Consider the following 20,748-nt stretch of genomic DNA (forward strand, 5'->3'; position numbering starts at 1 on the left):
GGGATGAGACCCGAGAGCTGCCAGAGCACCCAGGCAACACCTCCGACCTCGGCTGGAAAAGGGTGCGAGGAGCTGGGCAGGAGGGCCAGCTGGAGCTCTGGAGCTGCAGGTGAAGCAGGGCCAGGCCAACAGTACCATCTCCTGGCCGCGGGGAGGGCTGCGAGGGGGACGAGGGCTGGGAAAGCCGGGGGTGACACGGGCTGTGTGCAGGGAGGGACAGGGCTGGCGGCTCCCTGGGCAGGGGGAGGAGTTCAGCGAGGGGTTTTGGATTCTGCTGATTCCCGTGGGCATGGACAGAGGGAGCCCAGGCTGGATTTTGGGCTGGTGAAGGTGTTTGGCTCAGGCTGGACATGGCAGTCCTTGCAGCAGTGACAGCAGGAGGATGAGGTGGGGGAGCATCCTGCCCACCCCTCATCCCACCCCAGACACTGGGACACCTCTGGAGATGGGAGACCACCCAGACCACCCATGGTCCCTTGGCTGGAGGGACTTCATGGCTCTTATCTGCCCTTGCCCTGGGTGCTGCACCTTGGGGTGATGGTTCTTGAGCTCCTGTGACCACAAAGAGCCTTCTGTCCCCTCAGAACCTGGCTGGGACCTTTGGGAAGTGAGGACACACCCCACTGGGTGTCCTCCTCATCTGGGGAGCTCTGTTGAGAGGCAAGTGCATCCCAGCTCAGGTGTTCCCGACGTTCCTTCAGCACACACAGCTTGTCCATGTGGACAAGGACATGATGCTTGCACCTCATCCTTGTCACTACCCTGTCCTCACACTCCTGGCTCTTCTCTCACCACTTTCCTGGTGTTTGGTACATGAGGGTGTTTACCTGACAACTCCAATTACCCCTGGTCACTCCCTGGGAAAAAAGTCTTCAAAAAACCATTCAAGAAGTTACACATTCAAATCATCATCTTCAGTATCTGCCCAGGACTAATTTTTTTACATTAAGGGTGATTTCAAACACTCCAGTTTGTTTTCTTAATTAATTTCAATTCCCCAGAGAACACTCAAGCAGAGGTGGATTTTTTTCCCCCCTGAATTTGCAGGTCCACAAAAAAAAAATCCTATTTCTTGATGTTAGAGCTACCCTGGCAACAATTCCTCATCCAAACAAGCATTTGCAGATTTAGATTGTGCAGCCTAGGGTTATCTGATCCCCTGGCACTGAAGGATAAAGCTCCAGAAGCTCGAGGGTATCGGGACAGCTGACTCCACCTAGGTTCCTCCAAAGAGCTGGACCTGGGGGCACCTGAAATACCTGAGATAAGATACCTGAGATAAGGTGGGAACCACTCCTCAAGATTCCATGGGGACATCACTCATCCCTTCTGCCCCCATGGAGGATTCCTGAGGATCTGAGAACCTCCTGTGGAGTTGTGTGGCTGAAGTGAAGGTCAGCCCAAGAGTCTGTCTGGATGGAAGGACCAAGATCATAATTCCTTTGCCTCTGAGATCCTGAGATTAGAATTCTATTTTCAGCACTGCTGAATTTCTCAGTGGCTGTAATGAGTTCCAGGTATAATTCCACTCTCCATTCCTTCCTGAATTGCAGAGTTTAATGAGTTAAGCCATGGGAAGCAGTGGAAGGAGAAGGAACATGTGTCTTCTGTCAGTAAATAAGCTTCTTCTGTAGGTAAATCAGTTTTTTACAGTATAAATATAGGATTAGAGAGAAAAAGTTCATGCCTGGAGTCCTGGGACTTGGATTTCCAGGGCCACAAGGAGTTTGGAAAACAGAGGAAGATAAACATCGTTCCCAACCAGAAATATTTTGGTAATGTCACATGGCAAATAGCTCATCAAGGGATTGATTATACGCAACTTGGTGTTTGCTTATCATCTGCAGCTTGAGCACATTCAGCGCAGCTCCCGAGGGATGGGCTTGGAATCTGTGTAACGAGGAAAACATGGAATAGATAGTGGGGAAAAAACGGGATGTGATGTGTGGGAAAGGGGTTCCTCAGCCTCCCTCTGGTACTCTGGGATGGGAAAGGCTGGGGGTAGAATATGGAGTATTTTGTTTGTTTATTTGTTTCTAAGGAGCTTCGTCTCCAACTCGGAGCAGGGAATCCACAGCTCCTGCTGAAAACAGGGGAGGAAGAGGACGCAGGTGAGCTCTGTCAGGATGTCTCACCCAGCTGCTGGAGAGCCAGGGCTGGAGCCTGCAGAGAATTAAGGAATCATTCAGGTTGGAAAAGCCCTCTGAGATCGAGTCCAACCACTCCCAGCACTGCCAATGCCACCACTGCCCCAAGTGCCACATTCACAGGGCTTTGAAACCTCTCCAGGGATGAGGACTCCACCCCTGCCCTAGGCAGCTGTGCCAGGACTGGACAACCCTTTCCATGAAGAATTTTTCCCTAATCTCCAATCTAAAGCTCCTCTGGCACAACCTGAGGCTGTTTCCCTTGTCCTGTCCCTCTTCCCTGGGAGCACAGCCTGACCTCCCCTCGGCTGTCCCCTCCTGTCAGGAGTTGTGCAGAGCCACAAGGTTCAGCCTGAGCCTCCTTTGCTCCAGGGAAGGCTGGGGATTTCCAGAAGGACTTCTCATTCTCCAGCAGCAGCTCCATGCTCCAATTTCCAAATTAAGTTCCTTCTTAAATTCCATCTTCTATTTCCAACGAGAGATAAGACCACCGAGCCTTGGCCAGGGCATGTGACAATTTGCCACCCCCTGGTGCTCTCCTGCTTCCCGTGGTCACATGGACCCATCAGCCACGGACATTATTAACAGGAACAGGCTTTTGCCACAAAAATTCCAGTCAGGCCTGGTGCTGATAAAACCCTGTCCAGCCAAAGAGTCTGTCCCACAGTGAGGGGACATGTCCCTGTCCCTCCTCCTCAACCCAAGAGGGGAGCAGAGAAGAGCCACAGTGCCCCCAGCCCAGGCACTGGGGCTGCTCTACCATCTCTGGAGGCTGCAGGCTACCTAATCCTGCCGTGGATCCTCCTGCTGCGATGGCCACCAGCTTCCAGAGGGTTCAGTAAAGTGTCCAAAATGGATTTGTCCTCACGGCTCCAGCAGCAGCTCCGGGGGTTGGTGTCCCTTTCATCTGTGTCGCCTGAGTGGTCTCCAGGCAGAGCTCTCAGACACGTGTCCCCCGCGGCGTGGGTGGATTCGGTTCTGTTTAATAAAAATACCAGTTTCCTCCTCCCCCCTGCTCCAGGAAGAGGAGGAGGAAGGGTTGAAGCCACGCATTCTGTGGCACAGCTGGAGCCTGGCGCTGGGCACAGGGCTGGGCTGACCCACCAGAGCACCTCCAGGAGTCCTCTGGCAGCAGCAGGCGCTGGAGGAGAGCAGCCCCAGCCCAGCTTCAACAGCAGGAGGGTTTTCATGGAATCACACAGTGGTTAATGCCGGAAGGAGCCTCTGGAGGGCACCTGCTCTCTGCCTCTGCTCCAGCAGGGTGCCCAGGGCTGCGCCTGGACGGGTTTTTAATATCTGCAAGGACCGAGAGCACACAGCCACCCTGGGCACCCGTGCCAGTGCTCCATCACCAGCAAAAAAGTGTTTTCCTGAGGTTCAGGTGGGGTTTGAGGTGATCCCCATGGACTTGGAGCACTGCTGAGAAGAGCCTGGCTGCATCCTCCCTGCACCCTCCCTCCAGGTATTGCTGTGTGCCAATGAGACACCTCTGAGCCTTCTCTTCCCTAAACATTCCAAGTCTCCCAGACAGTCCTTGTGGGTGAGAGGCTCCAATTTTTCTCTTACCCTTCATCAAGCTGTCCTTGGTGTGTCCATATTGCTGTTGCAGTGAGACCCCCAGAACAGAGCACAGTCCTCCAGGCCTGGCCTCACTGAATTTGGGAATGATTCCTCCTTCATCCTGCAGCCTGGGATCCCATTCACCACCTTTTACCAAGGGCACACTGATGGTTCAAGGTCACCCCATGCCCAGCAGGTCCCCCAGCCCAGCTCTGTCCCAGCTGGGTGTTCCCCAGCACATCCTGGTGCCTGGGGCTGTTTTCCACCAAAGGCTCCCCCATTCTGAGTTCTGCCCCAGCTGCTTCCTTAGGCTGAGACTGGAAGTCCTAGAGCAGTTTCTGGGCTCCTTCCAGCCCTCCTGGTACCAGAGTTGGCCCAGAAATGGAGAAACTAGAGTGCCCAGGACTCATCCTGGCTCCTGTGAGCTCAGGACACAATGCCAAACCCCCCTACGAGGAGGGAATACTCTTCAGAGCAAGGAATAGCCATGGCTGCTGTGGCCAGGGCCAGCATCACTCCTGGAGAGGACAAGGCTGGTAGTCCAGGTGGGGGAGAGCCTGATCCCAACTCCCAAAGGGTGGGCACAGCTTGAGCAGCTCTTTCTCCCCTCTCCCAGGGAGTTTGGGGGAAAAAGGATCAGCATAGGGAGTGCAAGGATGCTCAGTGCTTTATTGGTGGCAGGTGCCCTTGCAGGGACAGCAGCACAGGGACACTGTGGGACCCCAGAGCTCACCCACAGGGGGGAATCTGGGTCTGCCCAGCTGGCCTGGGTACCATGTGAGGTGTTGGAGGCACCATCCCCCTCACTAGGTGGTCCAGGGTGGGGGTGGCAGGGCCACACTGTCACTGCCCTGGGGCTGCAATGCTCCCACCTTCATTCTTCTCCTCCTGGTCCATCAGCAGCTCTGAGGGGTCAGGACCTCATTGGGGCAGAGCCTCAGAGGATTGTTCCTTCTCCAGGCTGCAGCCCAGGCCTGCAGGAGATGGGCAGAGGGAGTGGTGAGGAGCTGGCTGGGTCCAACCTCCTTCCTGTGCTGGAGGTGTATGAGGCACCCGTGGGGAGCAGCTCTGGATCCCAGAGATCTGCGTCACACAGGGTGGGATGTGCCTGTCCCAGGGTGAGGATGGAGAGAGCCTTGGGCTCTGGAGCAGAAATGCCACCCTGGAGACATGCCTGGGTGTTCAGTGGCACCCAGGCTGGAGCAAACAGAGGGAGAAGCTGCCCAGGAGTGCAGGGTGGGGATGGCAAAGCAGAGAGAATGGGCTGAAGGGGTGCAGTGGGAATGGTGCCTCAGGGACCATCACCTTCCTCATCCTGAGCCTCTGACACCTTCCCCTCCAGGCTCTGGGACAGCAGGGTCAGCCTCTTGAGGGCCAGCAGAGCTTTCCCAGTTTTCTGCAGGGAAGAGAAGGAGCACTGAGCCCTTTAGGCAGAGCCACCCCCCTCCCCATGTCCCCACCACCCCCCCAAGTACCTGCCACTTCCGACGGGCCAGGAACTGCCTGATCCTCTCCTTGGACAGCACCTTGGAGCTGCTGGGCTGGGGGTGCTGCAGCCAGGGGTGCAGCAGAGCCCCTGCACTGGGGAGCCGCCGGCTGGGGCAGACAGGAGTCACAGGGGTGGCTGATCCACCCTCAGACCCTCATCTGGAGCATCTCCTCCACCAAACAGGCAGAGCTTTCCCCTGCCCAACCCCTCAGCACCCCAAAACCCAGCCCACCTCCAGCTCAGCACCCCAGAGCCACCCCCAGGCCCTACCGGGGGTCCTTCTGCAGCAGTTGGCTGATGAAGTCCTTGGCTTGCTGGGAGATCTCCGAGAAGGTCTCCTCCTCAAAGTCCCACCGGGCAGCTGTGACATTGCTCAGCGTCTCCATGTCAGTGTCCCCCTGGAAGGGGGACTCCCCGCTCAGCCTGGACAGGTGACCCCAGGACATCAGTGACAGCTCAGTCCCCTCCAGCCCGGCCTGCCCTGCCCAGGAGGGCACTCACAGGATGTAGCAGATGACACCAACACTCCACATGTCTGTGGAGAAGCTCACGGGCTCAAAGGAGACCACTTCTGGAGCCATGAACTCGGGGGTGCCATGCAACACCTTCACAGGGGTGTCTGGAGCTGCAGAGGAGATGCAGAGGAGATGCAGGAGGCCATTTGGGATCTCCCTGGGGCAGGGATTGCTGGGGTTGCTCTAGAACAGGTCTGGCCCAGACCTCCTCGGGACAGGGGACACACCAACACACCCCAGGTGGATGTGCCCCTGTCCCCAGGTGGAGCTGCCACCGTCCAGGACCCATCACAGGTCTTGGTACTCTCCTAGAACATCTCTGTGCACCAGACATGGAGGGCTTGGGGGTCTCCTCCTCAGGAGCAGGGCTGGGGACACCCAGGCTTCCCCAGAGCATCGTATGGTTCTCAGGAAGGGCTCTGGTTTGGTGTCCAGGCAGGAGGACACCAAACTCCTTGCTGGTGTGCTGGGCCAGATCCTGTCCCTGTCACAGTGACAGTCCCTGCCCTGGACCCCCAGGACCCCATTCTTGCTCACCCAGCTTCCGTGCCAAGCCGAAGTCGATGATCTTGATCCAGTGGCTGCCTGGGCTGACGCAGACGATGTTCTCGGGTTTGAGGTCGAGGTGGACAATGGCCTGGCCATGCATGAACTGCAGTCCCTCCAGGATCTGCCGCACATACTGGGCACTGCTGGGCTCCGTGTGCTCAAAGTCATCATCCACAATGCGCTCAAAGAGCTCCCCACCTGCCACACTGGGGACAGCCAGGTGCTGGGAGCCCCACTGGGGTGTAGCAGCCCCGAGGAGGATCAGCCCCACCAGAGGACCCAGACTGAGTGCCCTGGGAGCACCTCCCCACCCTTATCTCCAGGGGCTGCAGGTTCCCCATCCATTCCATGCCCCACATCAGCACTCCCCAGTACAGGGGCCTCTCCCCACCTGCCACTGTGGGGACAACAAGGTGCTGGGGACACCTTTGGGGTCTGCCAGCCCTGAGAGGGTCAGGTCCACCAGAGGACCAGACTCAGTGCTCTGGGAGGATCCCACCACTCATAACTCCAGAGTCTCCAGGTTCCCCATCCATCCCATGGCCCACACCAGCACCCCACAGCACAGGGACCCCTCCCCACCTTCAAACCCCTGGCAGAGCCCAGCACTGTCCCCCTACTCACTACTCCATCACCATCACCAGCTCGGTGGGGCCCTGGAAGGCATCGAGGCACTGCACGAGGCGTGGGTGATGCAGGAGGTTCATCAGTTCCACCTCGGCCCGAGCTGCCTGCTTCTCCTTTGCCGTGCGGGTCCGGAAATATTTCCCAGCCCGGATTTTGCCAGTGGCCTTTTCCTGCAGCCTGTACACTGTTCCGAATTTTCCCCTGGGGCAGAGTGAAGATGAGGGGTGGAGGAGCCACCAGCACCCTGCTGTATCCCACCAGGGCTGCACATGGACAGCCAAGGGCCATCCCCTGGGGTGGGGATGAGGGACCCCCACTTACTCCCCCAGTTTCTCCAGCTGTGTGTACACATCTGAAACCTTGTCCTGGCTGTTGATGACCACATCACGGTGTTCAAAGGTCTCCTCAGCTCCTGGGGGATGGATTAAGGTAGGCCATGCAGGGATTCCCCATGCTTTGGGGCCTGTCTGCCCCTCCAGTACTGATTTCTGTGTCTCCCCCTGCTCTGTCTGGAACCAACCACCCTCCCCACACAGTGTGGATGGGGAGAACATGGGGACAGGACCTCCTGGAGCATCCCAGAACCCTGCAAGTCAGGTTTGGGGTGAAAGGTGCTTTCAGGATCAAAAATCCAAGAGAAGCAGGGCCAGGATGGGATGGAGATTGGTGCAGATGGGGGGGATGGATGGGGTTCACACCACTGCTGGGGTCCCCTGTGCCTCCCCAGGGACAGACTGAGGGCTCTGCTGTACCTCCTGCCTGGGCCATGGTGGTGCCACTGACTCCTCACAGGGTGCTGGCACAGTCAGGACAGGTGCTGGATGTGTCCTCCAGGCTCTGGCAGCCCCAGGCTGGCACAGGGGCGCTGGGGCAGGTGATGGCTGTGACTCTGCTCCAGCTGCTCCTGGGGCTCTGCACCTTCTCCCTGCCACGGGAAACCACCAGCATGGCTCCATCTGCTCCCACACTCCTCATCCCACCCGAGAGGTCCTTCTTGATGGAGCCAAAGTGACCAAGCCAACTTTTAAAGCAAGGCCCTTTCTTGGATGGGGACAATCCCTTCCCAAGAGCGCCTTAGGCTCCAAGCTGATGTTTTTCCCATGCACTGTCTTACATCAGCCAGGAAATCCCCAGGAAAATGCACTTCTAGGGCAAAGAAGCTGTTTCCTTACACGTCCTCTCCACACTCCATCCCCAGAAAGGTTGGGAGGACAGGACAATGACACCCACGGGTGCCAGGCAGCAGCACCCAAACCCCAACCCAAGAGCCACAGCACTGACCTGTCACTCTCCAGTCCCTCCTGTCCCAGGCCACCTGCGGGTCCTTGACCTTTCCCAGTCACTGCAGAGCCGTCGGACAGCTGGGGAGGGAGGGAAGGGGTGATGCTGGAGGTCGAGGACAACAGGGACCACACATATGAGGATGTCTCGGGGTGCAGCTGGGAGCATTCCTCCCACTCCGGTGCTGGGAACAGCCCCGACTCTCCCCTCCCTTTCCTTCCAGCAGAGCGCTTCCGGACTTGGGGGATAAACAACCCCCGCTGAGCTGTCCCCAGATCATGTCCCAACCTCCTGACATCCCATCTGGCACCGTGCAGGGGCACAGGTTTGCAACGTGGGGGCTTAGCCAGAGAAATCCCAAGGTGGGGGTCTGCAGAGACCTGACATACCTCATTACAGGGCAGAGACTCCAGCCCTGCTCTGCCCTCCCAGCACACAAACAGAGTTCAGAGCCTCTCAGGGGTTAAATCCAGCGGCAGCCCAGCCCCGGCCAACCCCCGCCTCCTCCCCACCCATGGGTGGGTTCGGCTCCTGCAGAGGGGCTGAGCATCCACACCTGCCCCCAGTCCCAGCTCCACCTGCAGCCAGTATCCCAGCGGAGCCAGTGCTTTCCGTGGCTTTCGGTTTCCCGGGAGAGCTCGGCCCCGGGTTCGGGGAAGCCGGGGTGAAGGTAAATGGGAAGTTGCAAAGCTCCTCCGGGCCTCCACACCAGGTGGTTTGGAGGAAAAATATGTTTTCCAGCCTTTATCCCCCAAAAGTAGGAGTGTGCAGCCGCTCTGGCGCCCGGTGCTGGCGTCTGCCCAGTTTGCCCAGATTTAAAGTGGGAACAACACCGTGATTTCCTCCCGGAGCTCACTCCAGACCCGGGGATCAGGCAGTGGCACCGCACCGGGACCCGAATGGGGACCCTGGGGAGCCACACATGCGGACATGTCACAGCAGCCCGAGCAGAGGGGGTGTCACCTGGGGTTACCTGCCGTCCGGAGCCAGATCTCGGGGAGATTTGGGGCTGTGCCAGCGCCGCAGACGCGTCCCAGTGCCGCTCCCAGGCTCGGCACAAAGTCCACGGTCCCCGGCAGGGAGTAGGGACAAATGTCCCTAGGGCGATGGCAATGTCACCACGACCTCGCCGTGTCTTTGTCACCGCTGCCTTGCCAGCGGCAGAGCAGGGCCGGGGACGGGGCGCGGTGGGCAGGGGTCCCCCCGGCTCCCGGGGAACGAGGGATGTGTGGCTGCTCCCGGCTCGGCGATGCCGCCAGCGCTCGGCTCGACCCCGCTGGGATATCGACTGCCGGGGACAGGATAGAACACGGGGGTGGCCTGGCTGGGGACAGGCAAATGGAGCACGGCTGGATGCATCCCGCCCGCCCGGAGAGGGGCGATGGACACCCGGCACCTGCGGCCGCGGCTCCGGAGCCGCTCGGTCCCTCTCCGGGGCAGGATGAGGCTGCCGGGCGGTGCTGGGCTGCTCCCGGCGCAGGGAGAGGCAGCACACAGCCCAGGAATGCGAGGGATCCCGGCAGCCACTTGATGTCAGTGTTGGCCTGACGCTGGTCTCGGTGACAGCAGAAAAAAGAACAGAAAAAGGCCAGGAGGGGACAAAGATTTGGGGTCTGGGGAATCTGTGGAGAGCTGGCAGCAGCCACGTCCCTGTGGGATGTGCCAGGATTGAGCACTTGGCTGGAGGGTGACTCCCGCGGGAGCTGCACTCCCTGTGGCTGGAGCATCACATCCATGGCACATCAACAGCAGGAGAGCTGGATGCTGGTCCAGGGATCGACGAGCAGATCAATCCATCCTTTGGGATTTTCTCTTTACTGACAGCACTTCATTTACCAATGACTGGGCCACCAACCTGACCCCGTCCCACACCTTTGCTTTTGGATTTGGGAAGGTGGAACATCCGAAATGGCATGGGGTGCCTTACTCTTACCCAGGGGAGCCTTACCTTAAAAGGACACCCTCTCCTTGTGCCTTACAAAGTTAATTAATTAATCTAATTAATTAATCTAATTAATTAATTAATTATAACCAGTCATACCCAGGCATCCATGTGTTCCTTCTTTGGGGATCAAGTTGTCCCCATCTGCTTGGAGGATCCTGTGGCATGGCTGGGATGGAATTTCCAGGTGACTTCCCCAGTCCCAAACCTGCTCACGGTGCCCATGGTGCCCATGACCCCCATGCAGCACCCCCTCACTCTGGGCTGAGGCAGGGCCCTTTGTGCAGATTCAGCTGCTTCTGCTTTTTTGTAGGCCCTATAATAAACAGTGTCACCGCAGGACTCCGCTATGGACCTTGGTGCTGGGTAACAGTGCGGGGACAGGGTCACCATGATGGGTCATGGGTGTCCATCTGTCCTTGATCCCGTTGTGCCTGAGGGAAGGGCTCAGTGACCCCATGGGGACACTGTCCCTTCTCCCTGTTATCCCAGGGGACACAGGCCCTGCTCCCATCACCCAGGGGGGACATGGTCCCTGCTCCCAGTTTCCCTGGGAAGGAACACTCAGCACATGTGCCAGGAGAGGCACAGGTGACATGGGGACACAGAGGACACTGAGGACTTGAGTGGCACAAGGAACACACGGGCACATGGAAAACATGGGGACACACAGAGGACATGAGGACACAGGGGACACCACGGACATGGGCACACGGGAGGGGACTCAGAGGCCTTGCGAGGGACCAGGGGAACATGAAGGGGACACAGGGAAGGCAGGGGACACTGGGGACGGAGGGGGACATGGGAGCCACAAGGGCCCATAGAAGTCATGGGGAGCAGATGGGGGGATGCAGAAGACATGCAGGGGACAGGGGACACTGGAGGAACATGGGGTACACAGAGGACATGGGGGCACACGGGGTGACTCCAGAGACATAGGGACACCAGGAATGGGAGCACACGGAAGCACAGGGGACCTGGGAGGTTCTGGGGACACCTGGGGGACATGGGAGGGGCAGGAGGGGACACCCAGGGGATGTAGAGGGACATGGGGGGGCACGGCGGTACACTGCAGGGACTTGGGAGATATGGTGACACCCGGGGAACACGGTGGTGACACGGTAGGGACAGGCGGGACATGGGGGCGGGGCCAAGAGAGGGGGGGATGCCGCTGGTAGGCGGGGCCGGCCGCGCACGAGCTGGGGGCGGGGTTAAAGCAAGGGGCGGGGCCGTTCGGAACGGAGCTTCCGGGTTGGGCGAGGCCGGCGCGTTACGCAACGTGGGGGGCGTGGTCATGCCCTTATCGGGGTGGTGGGCGGGGCTACGCTCCGAGGTGGGCGGGGCCAAGCGGAGCACACGTGTCTGGCTCTGGCGCCCCGCAGCGCTGGCGGGCGGGGGGAGCACTGGGAGCACTGGGAGATGGGAGCGCTTGGAGATGGGTGTGGAGAGCTGGGTGCACTTGGAGCTTGGTGCTGGGAGCACTGGAAGCACTGAGAGCTGGGTGCGGGGAGTACTGGAAGTGTTGGGAGCTCGGTGGGGGTGCTGGCAGTGATGGCTGATGCCTGCTGAGAGCACTAGAAGCCGGGTGCTGGTAGAAATGTGAGCAATGGGAGATGGGTGTGGGGAGTTGGGTGCTGGGAGCCATGGCCGGTGCATGCTGGGAGTGCTGGGAACACTGGGAGTCAGGGTGTGGGGAGCTGGGAGTGCTGGGATGCTGCGACATGGAATGCTGGGTGATGGATGCTGGAAGCTGGAGGTCTGGGGTATGGATGCTGGGATATAAGTACTGGGGAGCCTAGTGTAGGGCACTGGGAGTGGGCTGAGTGCTGGGGGAGAACCCCATTCTGCAGGATCAGGGTTGTGCAAACATCCGCTGCCCCGAAATTATTCCTGAGAGTGTGGAAAACATCGTGGCACCCCAGCTTTGGGATGCCACAAATGGTGGGAGGACCCAGGGGTGGCAGTCGGGGCTGGTTGTGCTCAGCTGTACACACCAGGGTGTGGAGGAGCTAAAATATGGCTGGAAAAGACCCAAATACATGGAAAATAAATCAGTCTGGATCTATAAACCACAGTATCTCTGGCACCAGTCCAGGAATCAGCCTGTCCCTGTGTGGGGTTGGCTGATCCAGCTCCTCCAGGCAGCCTCGGGACCTTGGACCTGTTCCTGCAGCCCTTGGAAAGTGAAGCTGCTCAGGGATGGGACTGATGGTGCTCCCATGGCCAGGAAGCACCTCGGGGAGCAGGAGTGTCTCTGGATCCTGACAACAACCCCACAGGGGGACAAATAATGGCCAGTGGGACCTCAGAGAGCCTCACCATGGCTAAAGGCACCACGGGGGAGTGGCCGAAGCTGGGCTCAGAGATAAGTCCAGCACTGGGAGGTGTGGGGGGTTATCAGCAGCCCAGGCTGCTCCTGGCTCCTTCCAACCCCTCCGTGCTCCCCTTGTGCTCTGCTTCGGGCAGCAGCAGGCAGGGGAGGGCAGGAACAGGCTGGGAAGAGCAGGAGCAGGCAGGGAAGGACAGAACAGGCAGGGAAAGGCAGAACAAGCAGGGAAGGGCAGGAACGGGCAGGGGATCCCATGGCTGAGGGCATTGTCATCAGCCTCTGTCCCTCTGAAGGCCCAAAATCCCAGGAAACAGGACATGCCAGGAGTCAAACCCCACCTGCACTGCTGGGGACTGACGTGGCCTTGAGCTGGTGATGTCACAGCTCCTGATACAGAATTTCAGAAAAAAAAATTGATGTCCTCTGGTTTGTAGGGATGTGCTAGCACAGGGAGAACATCCGACAGCCCAGGGGGTGCCAGAAAAAAGCCCCCATGTCCCAGGAGCATCCCAGAGCACATGGCTCAGCCTCCCTGCTGTCCCCCATGAAGATCCCAACAGACAGGAGTGGGGGACAGGGACAAACCCTCTGGAGAGACCTGTGGGGACAAGGACAGTCTTCAGGGGCTGGGGACACCCAGTCCCACTCCAAGGAAAGCCCCTTCCTGGGATGTGGCACCATCACCAGCCCCCCAAGCTCTGCAGAAAGGGTTCTGTCCCCCTTACTACCAGTCATACTAGGACAGTCCAGGGGCAAGTATTTATTCCCTGCCTTCCCAACCAAATCCCAAGACTTGGCCCATTTTACACCTCCCCATCCCCTTTCCCACCCAGGAACAGCCAGGCCATATCCAACACCAACCTCTGGCTGCAAAATATTTGGCACAATTAACCCCCACTCATTAAAATCACATAATCGGGAGAAGAGTTTATGATTGCAGATTTACCAGCCCAGAAAAAAAATCGCTTTTTGTCTTTCCATAACATCAGAGCTCGATTGAAAAAGCTTCAAGTGGCTGCTTAGGCTCATTCCCTGCACTGTTCTTCCCAAAAATCACACAGGGACAGGCCCTGGGCCCAACCTGCCCCAGGAAAGGCAACCAATTCTGTATTGAAAGACTTTTTAGGTTTGGGTGGGGCTTTTGAGGATTTTTAGCTAGTTTGTTTGCTTGCTTTTATTTGTGATATTGCTTCGTTTTGCCCTTTTTCTGTCCTGATCCCTAAAATACACATTATCCCCTTAAATTCCTGCAGACTGAACCCCCTGTCTATTCCCTGCGCAGCTCAGGGGGAAAAATCCCCACGAAACCCTTGGGAAATCTCATGGACTTTGTCCTTTGGGTTGTTCCTCTCCTTGGGATCCGAGACAGAGCCCAGATAACCCTGGGAGGAGCCGGCAGAGCTGGAATTGGGCAGAATTGTCACAACCCCCCCACCGCCCCCCCGGGTACACTGAGCTCTCACCGTGCTGAGGGGGTATCTGTCGGCTAATTGTGATCTCTGTAACTGTGATCTGTTAACTGCGATCTCTCCTACGCCAGCCGGGAACGGTTCTGGAGAAGGACAGAGGCATTAAGCAGTTAAAATGCCAGGGGGCTGAAATGAAAGCCTGGCCTAGAGCTGGGCACCTTCTTCCCGAGGCAGACACCCTCATTTGGGGCTGGGGTACCCCCGATAGCCGGCCACCCCCCTCTGGAGCCCGGCACCCCCTTCCTGAGCCGGACACCCCCTGTGGCGCTGGGCTTATCCCTTCTACCCTTCTATCCAGGGCCCTCCCTGGAGCCGCCCCCGCACAGGCCGCCTGAGCCAGGCTTAGGCCCCCTGGGCCGCCTCGGCCGAGCAGCCCTCAGGGCTGGCTTGCGGTGTGGCCATCCCGGCCAAAGCCCTCCTGCTGGAGCCCCCGGCCCTGCCCGCCCCGCCCAGGGGTTCCGGGGCTCCGATCCCTGCGGCCCTGCAAGGCCCCCCTGGTTGTATCAGGGCCTGCGGGAGGCCTCGGCACAAGCCGTTCCGCCCCCGCGGCAGGACCGGGCCCAGCCGGGACGGGGCGGCACCGGGAGCAGGCCCGGCCCGGTCCCTCCGCCCACCGCCGTGACACCGCGCCCGCCACGTGGGGCCGCGGGGCATCCTGGGACGGCGAGTCCGCAACCGCCCCGGGCCCACCGCCGTAACCCGTCGATGGACTACAATCCCCACAATGCCTCGCGGTAGATGGGCGCACCGCCTGTTCCGCTGCGACTCGCGTTTCCATTGGCTCCGCCGAGCCGTCGCGCAGCGGTACGGCGGGCTCTGATTGGCGGGCGGGCAGCGGAGCCGGGACGGCGGCTATGGCGGCCGGGCGGGCGGAGCGGGAGCGGCGCCGCCGCCGCCATTTTGTATGTGAGGGGCCGGGCCGGGCCGACTCTCGTCACGGACCGGGGGTCCCTCCGCGGTCCCGAGCCGGCAGCGCGGGGAGGCCCGGCTGGGGCTCCTGTCCCGCTCGCGGAGCGCGGGGCCCTCCGCCGGCCTTGCTGGGAGTGCGGCGCCACCGGCCGCGGCCCCGTCAGCGCTCCGGGACCGGAGCTCAGCGCTGCCGGGCGCCTCATGGAGCTGGGGCGGGTCGGGGCTCCACGGCCTGCCCGGGGTCTGAGCCGGTGGGGCGGGGGATCCCGGCCCGGCCCTGCCGGGGCGCTCCGGCCGCACCTGCGCTGCTGGGAGGGGGCTGGGTCTGTTTTTCTATCAAAATTAGCGTTAAACGATATTTTAACGTTTCTCGACAGCCGCAGGCCGATCTCGTGCGGGGCTGCACCTGCCTGAGCCCCGTGAGGAGCAGAGAGGGGAGGAAGAGCGCAGTTTTTATAGAAGTGTGGGCTGGGAACCACGTCTGGAAGGCTGGATCTGCCGCTGTCCCGTCCCTCAACTCCCTCATACATCGCGTTTTGGGTGGGAGAAAGATAATCCCTGGCATTTAATCCTTTGTTTCACACAATTCAGCCAAACCCCGCGGGGTTCCCTCAGGGACCCTGGCCCGATCCAGTGGATCTCGGCTAACATGGCCTCCCCGCCGGGGAGCTCGGAGACTCAAAAACAAAAGCGTTTGGCTGTTGCCAGGGCCCGGGGGAACTTCTCGGGCTGTAACAAACCCGGGCGACCCCGGGCTCGGAGGAAGTGATGCCCCTCCCGGGGCTGGGGAAGCACCTGCGGCGTTGTTTTCCCCGTGCAAAGTCAAAACCCGGCTGTTTAAAAACTAAAAATGGCCTTTTTTTTGGGAAGTACTCAGCTGTGGGGAGGGTTTGAGCTGGCGCAGCCTCCCCACGGCTCCTCGGTGGAACTCCAGTTCCCAGCCCTGTTTTTCCCTCGGCAAAGGCCGATAACACCAGCTCATCCCCTGCTATTTTGTGGGACTGGGTTTAGGTTTAAAACAGGGAGATTTGGGAGGCTTCTACTCTTAAGTGCGGATTGTGCTGTCAGACGTGGGTCAGCCAGTTAAAACCAGATTATTTTACATTTAGGCGCTCGGTGGGGCATTTTTTTTTTTATTATATTTGTTGTTATGACTCTGCTGACGTTGCCTTAGCAGGTCCTGAATTCCAAAGCTTCATACGGAAAGGTGATGGCTGTGCCATCCCTGGAAGTGTTCCAAGCCAGGATGGGCAGGGCACAGAGGAACCTGGGCTGGTGGAAGGTGTCCCTGCCCACGGCAGGGGGTTGAAACTGGTCTTCAAGGCTCCTCCAGCCCAATCCATTCTGTGATTCTATGATATTTTTATATCCCAGCTGCATATCCAGCACTGGGAGGTTTATTGTGTGTGTCTTCATGTACTTGTGACAGCTAAAAATGCAATTTCAAGCTGATTTTGTCAAACTAATGAGGGTCACACTTGGGTTGAGCTGTGAGCTTTTTACCTGTTGAGATGTTCCAGGGTTTATGGGAAGCAAGAGGGGAGCAAACCTGAGGGGCTGGAGCTCCCAGCCAGGGTTTGGTGTGCTGGAGATGCACCAAGAGGTGCGGGGTTTTGGTGATGGCCCCACCAGCTGCAGATTCTCTTGTTTCTCCAAAATGCCACTTGCGTCACCCAGAGTCACCAGGAAGTTCCCAGTGGTTCCATGAGTGTGTCCTGGGGAGATGAAGCCAGTGAAGGGAAGTGCAGTAAGTGCAGGTGAAGTCATGGCAGGGGATGGTGGGGCTGCCAAAGCCTGGTTATAACCCCAGGATGGATCAGGGAGCCTGGATTTACCAGGCTCAGGCCTGGAGTGCCACAGAAAAAGCACCAGGAGCAGCTCTGTGGGGCTGCTGTGTCACAGGGCAGGATTTGGGGCTCACCTCACCTCAAGGCTGTGGCATTAGCAGACACTTCCTTCTTGTCTTTGCAATGTTTCTAGGGAATTGCTCTGTCCGGCCATTGCTTCTGTCCAAGTGGAAAGGCTGTTCCTGCAGGTGGGCTGGAGCAGTCCCCATTTTTTGTCTTGGTGCTGTAATTTCTGCCTGTCCCCAGGACAGAATTTCAGTTGTTTCCTCTGAAAACAAAACCCTTGCTAGGGGAGGAGCTGGGAAAGCCCTTTGCCAGAGGGTCTCCCAGTGCTCTGCATTTTCAAGTGCCCCAAATCCAGTGTTGGTGTTGCCTTTGCACAGCCGTGGAGCCCTGGTGAGGTGATTCCTGCCTGGTCTAATGGCATCCCTGTCCACAAAATAATGAAATATTTTGGGTTGGAAGGGACCCTAAAGGTCATCTCATTTCACCCCTTGCCATGGGCAGGGATACCTTCCACTATCGCAGATTGCTCCAAGCCTGGTCTTGCCTGGCCTTGGACACTTCCAGGGATCCAGGGGCAGCCAAAGCTTCTCTAGGCAGCCTGTGCCAGGGCCTCCCCACCACAGCATGGGTTGGCATTGGATAGTCTTTGAGGTCCCTTCCAACCCAAAATATTTCATGATTCCAACCTCTTGGTCTCAAGCTGAGCTGTGCCAGGCTGATTCCTGCTGCTGCAGGCTCCATGTTCATTCAGCTTCTCTGCTTCAAACCAGCTCCAGAGCTGTGGGAAGGCTTGGGATGGGGAGCTCTGCCCCTGGCCAGGGAGAAGCACAGATGAGCTCCCTGTCCATTACTGATCCACTTGGAGGTTTCAAAGGTCCCTGAATGTCACTGGTGTGTGTGCAGGAGATTTGGGCACAAGAGATGGAATGAGCCCTTGGGATCAGGGTAACCTGGTTCCTAGGGAGACTCATTAAAACAGCATAAAATAAAGCAGGAGAAATTGGTGGGGCCAGAGCAAGTTGGAGAGTTGGTCAGTATGGTCCTTTTAGTTGTTTTGTCTTTTTAAGTTCTATTTTTTAAAGCATTTGCAGAGAAAACATTTGTTCCGGGGACATAGCAGGTTTGGGGGAAGTGGATGAGGGCAAACCCTGACTGAGAATATCCCCTTGGATCGAGGCTTTCCCATGAACCAGGTGCCGGGAGCTGCATTTCACAGGGCCGGTGCCATGAGGGACCCCATCGGTGCCATCGGACACGTGTCCTGCCCCGGGAGAAAACGCCCGTTGTGGGAATCACGGAGAGGGAATCGCTCTCCAGGGAAATAATCGGCTGGGAAGCAGCGCCCGGGACAGAGGAGGACGCGGGGCTCAGCCCCCATCCCAGCCCGCAAGAGCCCGAAGGATCATCGGCCCCCCCACCCCGGCGCTGCGGTGATGTCATGGCACAGGGACAGAGCCGGTGGCTCCCGGGCTCTTGAGCAAGTAGCCCTGGCTCGTTTCCTTCCCCCGCCAGTGCCCCAGAGCGGGGGAGGGATAAAATCGGTGTGATCCCCTGTCCTGCGGCTCCCTCGGCCGTTTTCACCCCTGATTTTACACCACCGCACCAGCGCTGGGGACATCCCTGTCCCCTCCTCCCATCCCCCTGAACCCTCTAGTCCTTGATAAAGGCTGTTTTTCCCCCGTGGAGCAGGAGAGGTTTGGCCAGGCTGGGGTTAAACCTGGTGGGACCTTTCCAGCCCCTCTGTGCTGCTGCTTTAACCCCGATCTTGTACCACCCCACCTGCACTGGGCAGCGCTGGACAGCCCCGTTACCGTTGCCCCTTCCCCTGAACCCTCTGGGTTTGTATAAAGTCCCATTTCCCCCCCATTCCTGTGGGCAGCTGCTCAGGCCCATCCCAGCTCCTGCCTCTCCAGGCACAGGTTTCATCAATTCCAATCTCGACGGCCTTCAGCCAGAACAGCCTCAGCCCCTCCCCTGCTTCAGCCCTTCAATTACCTGTTTGCCCCCCAAAAAAGCTCCAGTGCTTGGAGCTTTCCCTGCTTTTCCCTCCTCCCCCTCTCAGGTGCAGCAGGAGGGAGGTTGAGCCATCGCCTTTCCCTGCTCCCTCGTCAGCCATTTCAGAGGCCAAGTGCTGACTACCAAAACTTTTCCTTGGGCTGCTCCAAAACTTTAAGGTTTTTCCTATCACTTGTAGCTTGAAGTAGATTTTTTTTAGGTAGTTTTTGCCCAGATTTCAGTTAATGACCTGGATTCCTACAGACCTGCGGGGAAACAGAGTCAAATTTAAGTGAGCCTTAGGCAAACAGACAGACTTGAGGCTACTCCTACCTCAGTGAGGTGCCCTCTGTGCTCATCACACACCATTTTACCTCCTTTCCAGGTACTTTTAACTATTTCAGCTCATTGAGCAGAATTAAAATTGAAAATAAATGGGGGAAATAATAAAAAGGGTTAAGCGGGGAATTAAAACTAAGTTAAATCAAACAACAGTTATAACATGATGAAAATAATCCAGGATGTATTCCCTGGTGGAATGCCATTCTGATTATTTTCTAGAAATCACACCAAAACCATTACAGTTACAAGTAATTAAATTTATTAGACCTCTGTATTTTTATAGTCAGTTTTGGCCAATTTACAGCTTTCTTGGGGATTTTTTTTCTTTTTTTTTGGTTTAGACACAAAAAAAAAAAAGGAACAAAAAAAAAAACCCCATAAACCAGGTATCACCAATACATCAACCCCCCCTCGCCCCGTCACAGCCACCTAAAAAAGGGGGAGCCCTCGGCCCCCCCAGCTGCAATTTAGCCCATAAAAAGGGTCCGCGGCGACTCTGTACAAGGACCAAATGTTCCACCCAACACTGTAAAAACCCCCCCACGCCCCCGTGCCCAGTGTCACTCCCCCGGCTTGCAGGGGCCCTTCTCCTGCCGGGGCAGCTCCTGCTCCCGCAGCAGCCGCAGGTTCTCGGCTCGCAGCCTGTCCACCTCCCGCTCCAGTGCCTGCACCCGCGCCGGGTCCGCCGCCTCCCCCCCGGCTTTTTTGCTCTCCATCCTCAGCCGGTTGTTCTCCTCCTCCATGCGCGACAGGCACTTCTCCAGCTCCAGGTATTCCTTCACCAGCTCCTGCTTGCTCATGTTCTGCAGGCTCTCCACATGGTACCGCTCGTACGTCTCCGAGAAGTCCCTCTGCAGAAACTCGCTGCCGTCACCCCCCATCCCGTCGCTGCCCCCGTCCTCGTCCGCCCCGTCGTCCAGGAAATCCTCCTCGCTCGTGTCGTCCGACTTGGCGGCCGCTCGCCGTGGGTACAGCCCGGTTTTCAGGTCGGGCTCCTCCTGGTCGTGGTCCTCCATGAGGAACTGTGTGGTGTTGTAGGGAGCCACCGGCTGCCCCTTGGCGAACATCTCCGCCCGCAGCCGGGAGGCGCGGAGGCTCTGCCGCTCGTCGAACTGCTGCTTCTCCTCCCAGGTCAGCTTCGAGTACGGCTTCCAGCGCCGCTTCTTCTTCGACGGCCGCCGACGGTGCTTCTTCTTCATCGGCCACTCCTCGGTGCGCCCTACGGCCCGGTACCGCGGGCCCAGGCCGGGACGCCCCGCTCCGCCCGCCGGCGGCCGCCCCTCGGCGCCGCCCGCCGCCTCCGCCTCCGCCCCGGGGGGCGGCAGCCGCCCGGCATCGCCGTCCTCCGCCGGCGCCTCTCCGCGCTCGGGCTGCGGCTCGGGCTCAGACTGTGGCTCCGGCCGCACCTCGGGCTCGGAGCGAGACTCCGGTTCGCACTGGGGCTCCGGCCCCGGTTCAGCGGGCACCGCTTCGGCCATAGCGCTGCGCTCGGCTACGCTCGCTCTGGGACGGGCGCTACCGGCGCCGCATGGGGCCGGTCCCGCTCAGGCCGCCCGGCCCATGGCCCGGGGGGGGTTAACGCCGCCGGGCCCGCCCCCCCGCGCGCACCGCACGCGCTGCCGCCGCCGCTCCCACCACGACCCCGCCCCACACCTCAACCCGCGCCCGCCGCCGCCCGCTCCCGACTGCCGCTCCTCGGCCGCCGCCGCGTCCTTTATAGCCGCGCGCGCCCCGCCCCGCC

At 58.9% G+C, this 20,748-nt stretch overlaps 2 protein-coding genes across 2 annotated transcripts; both read right to left on the reverse strand.

Moving 5' to 3' along the window:
- Positions 1-4,356: 4,356 nt before the first annotated feature.
- Positions 4,357-8,688, reverse strand: LOC146426418 (myosin light chain kinase, smooth muscle-like). The gene is made up of 11 exons (XM_085083420.1): positions 8,558-8,688; positions 8,169-8,248; positions 7,640-7,812; positions 7,209-7,299; positions 6,885-7,088; positions 6,249-6,466; positions 5,698-5,821; positions 5,467-5,619; positions 5,183-5,303; positions 5,013-5,103; positions 4,357-4,681 (listed from the first exon to the last, which is right to left on the reverse strand). Exons 3-11 carry the CDS (start codon positions 7,653-7,655, stop codon positions 4,629-4,631), a joined length of 1,071 nt encoding a protein of 356 aa, XP_084939546.1. The 5' UTR covers positions 7,656-7,812; positions 8,169-8,248; positions 8,558-8,688; the 3' UTR covers positions 4,357-4,628.
- Positions 8,689-19,243: 10,555 nt separating this feature from the next.
- HEXIM1 (HEXIM P-TEFb complex subunit 1) lies at positions 19,244-20,683 on the reverse strand. The gene has a single exon (XM_085083363.1). The coding sequence runs from the start codon at positions 20,483-20,485 to the stop codon at positions 19,568-19,570; it is 918 nt and encodes a 305-aa protein (XP_084939489.1). The 5' UTR covers positions 20,486-20,683; the 3' UTR covers positions 19,244-19,567.
- Between the last annotated feature and the right edge of the window lie 65 nt (positions 20,684-20,748).

Source organism: Lichenostomus cassidix, chromosome 27, assembly GCF_008360975.1.
Source record: "Lichenostomus cassidix isolate B80296 chromosome 27, HeHo_3.0, whole genome shotgun sequence".
Classification (NCBI taxonomy): domain Eukaryota; kingdom Metazoa; phylum Chordata; class Aves; order Passeriformes; family Meliphagidae; genus Lichenostomus; species Lichenostomus cassidix.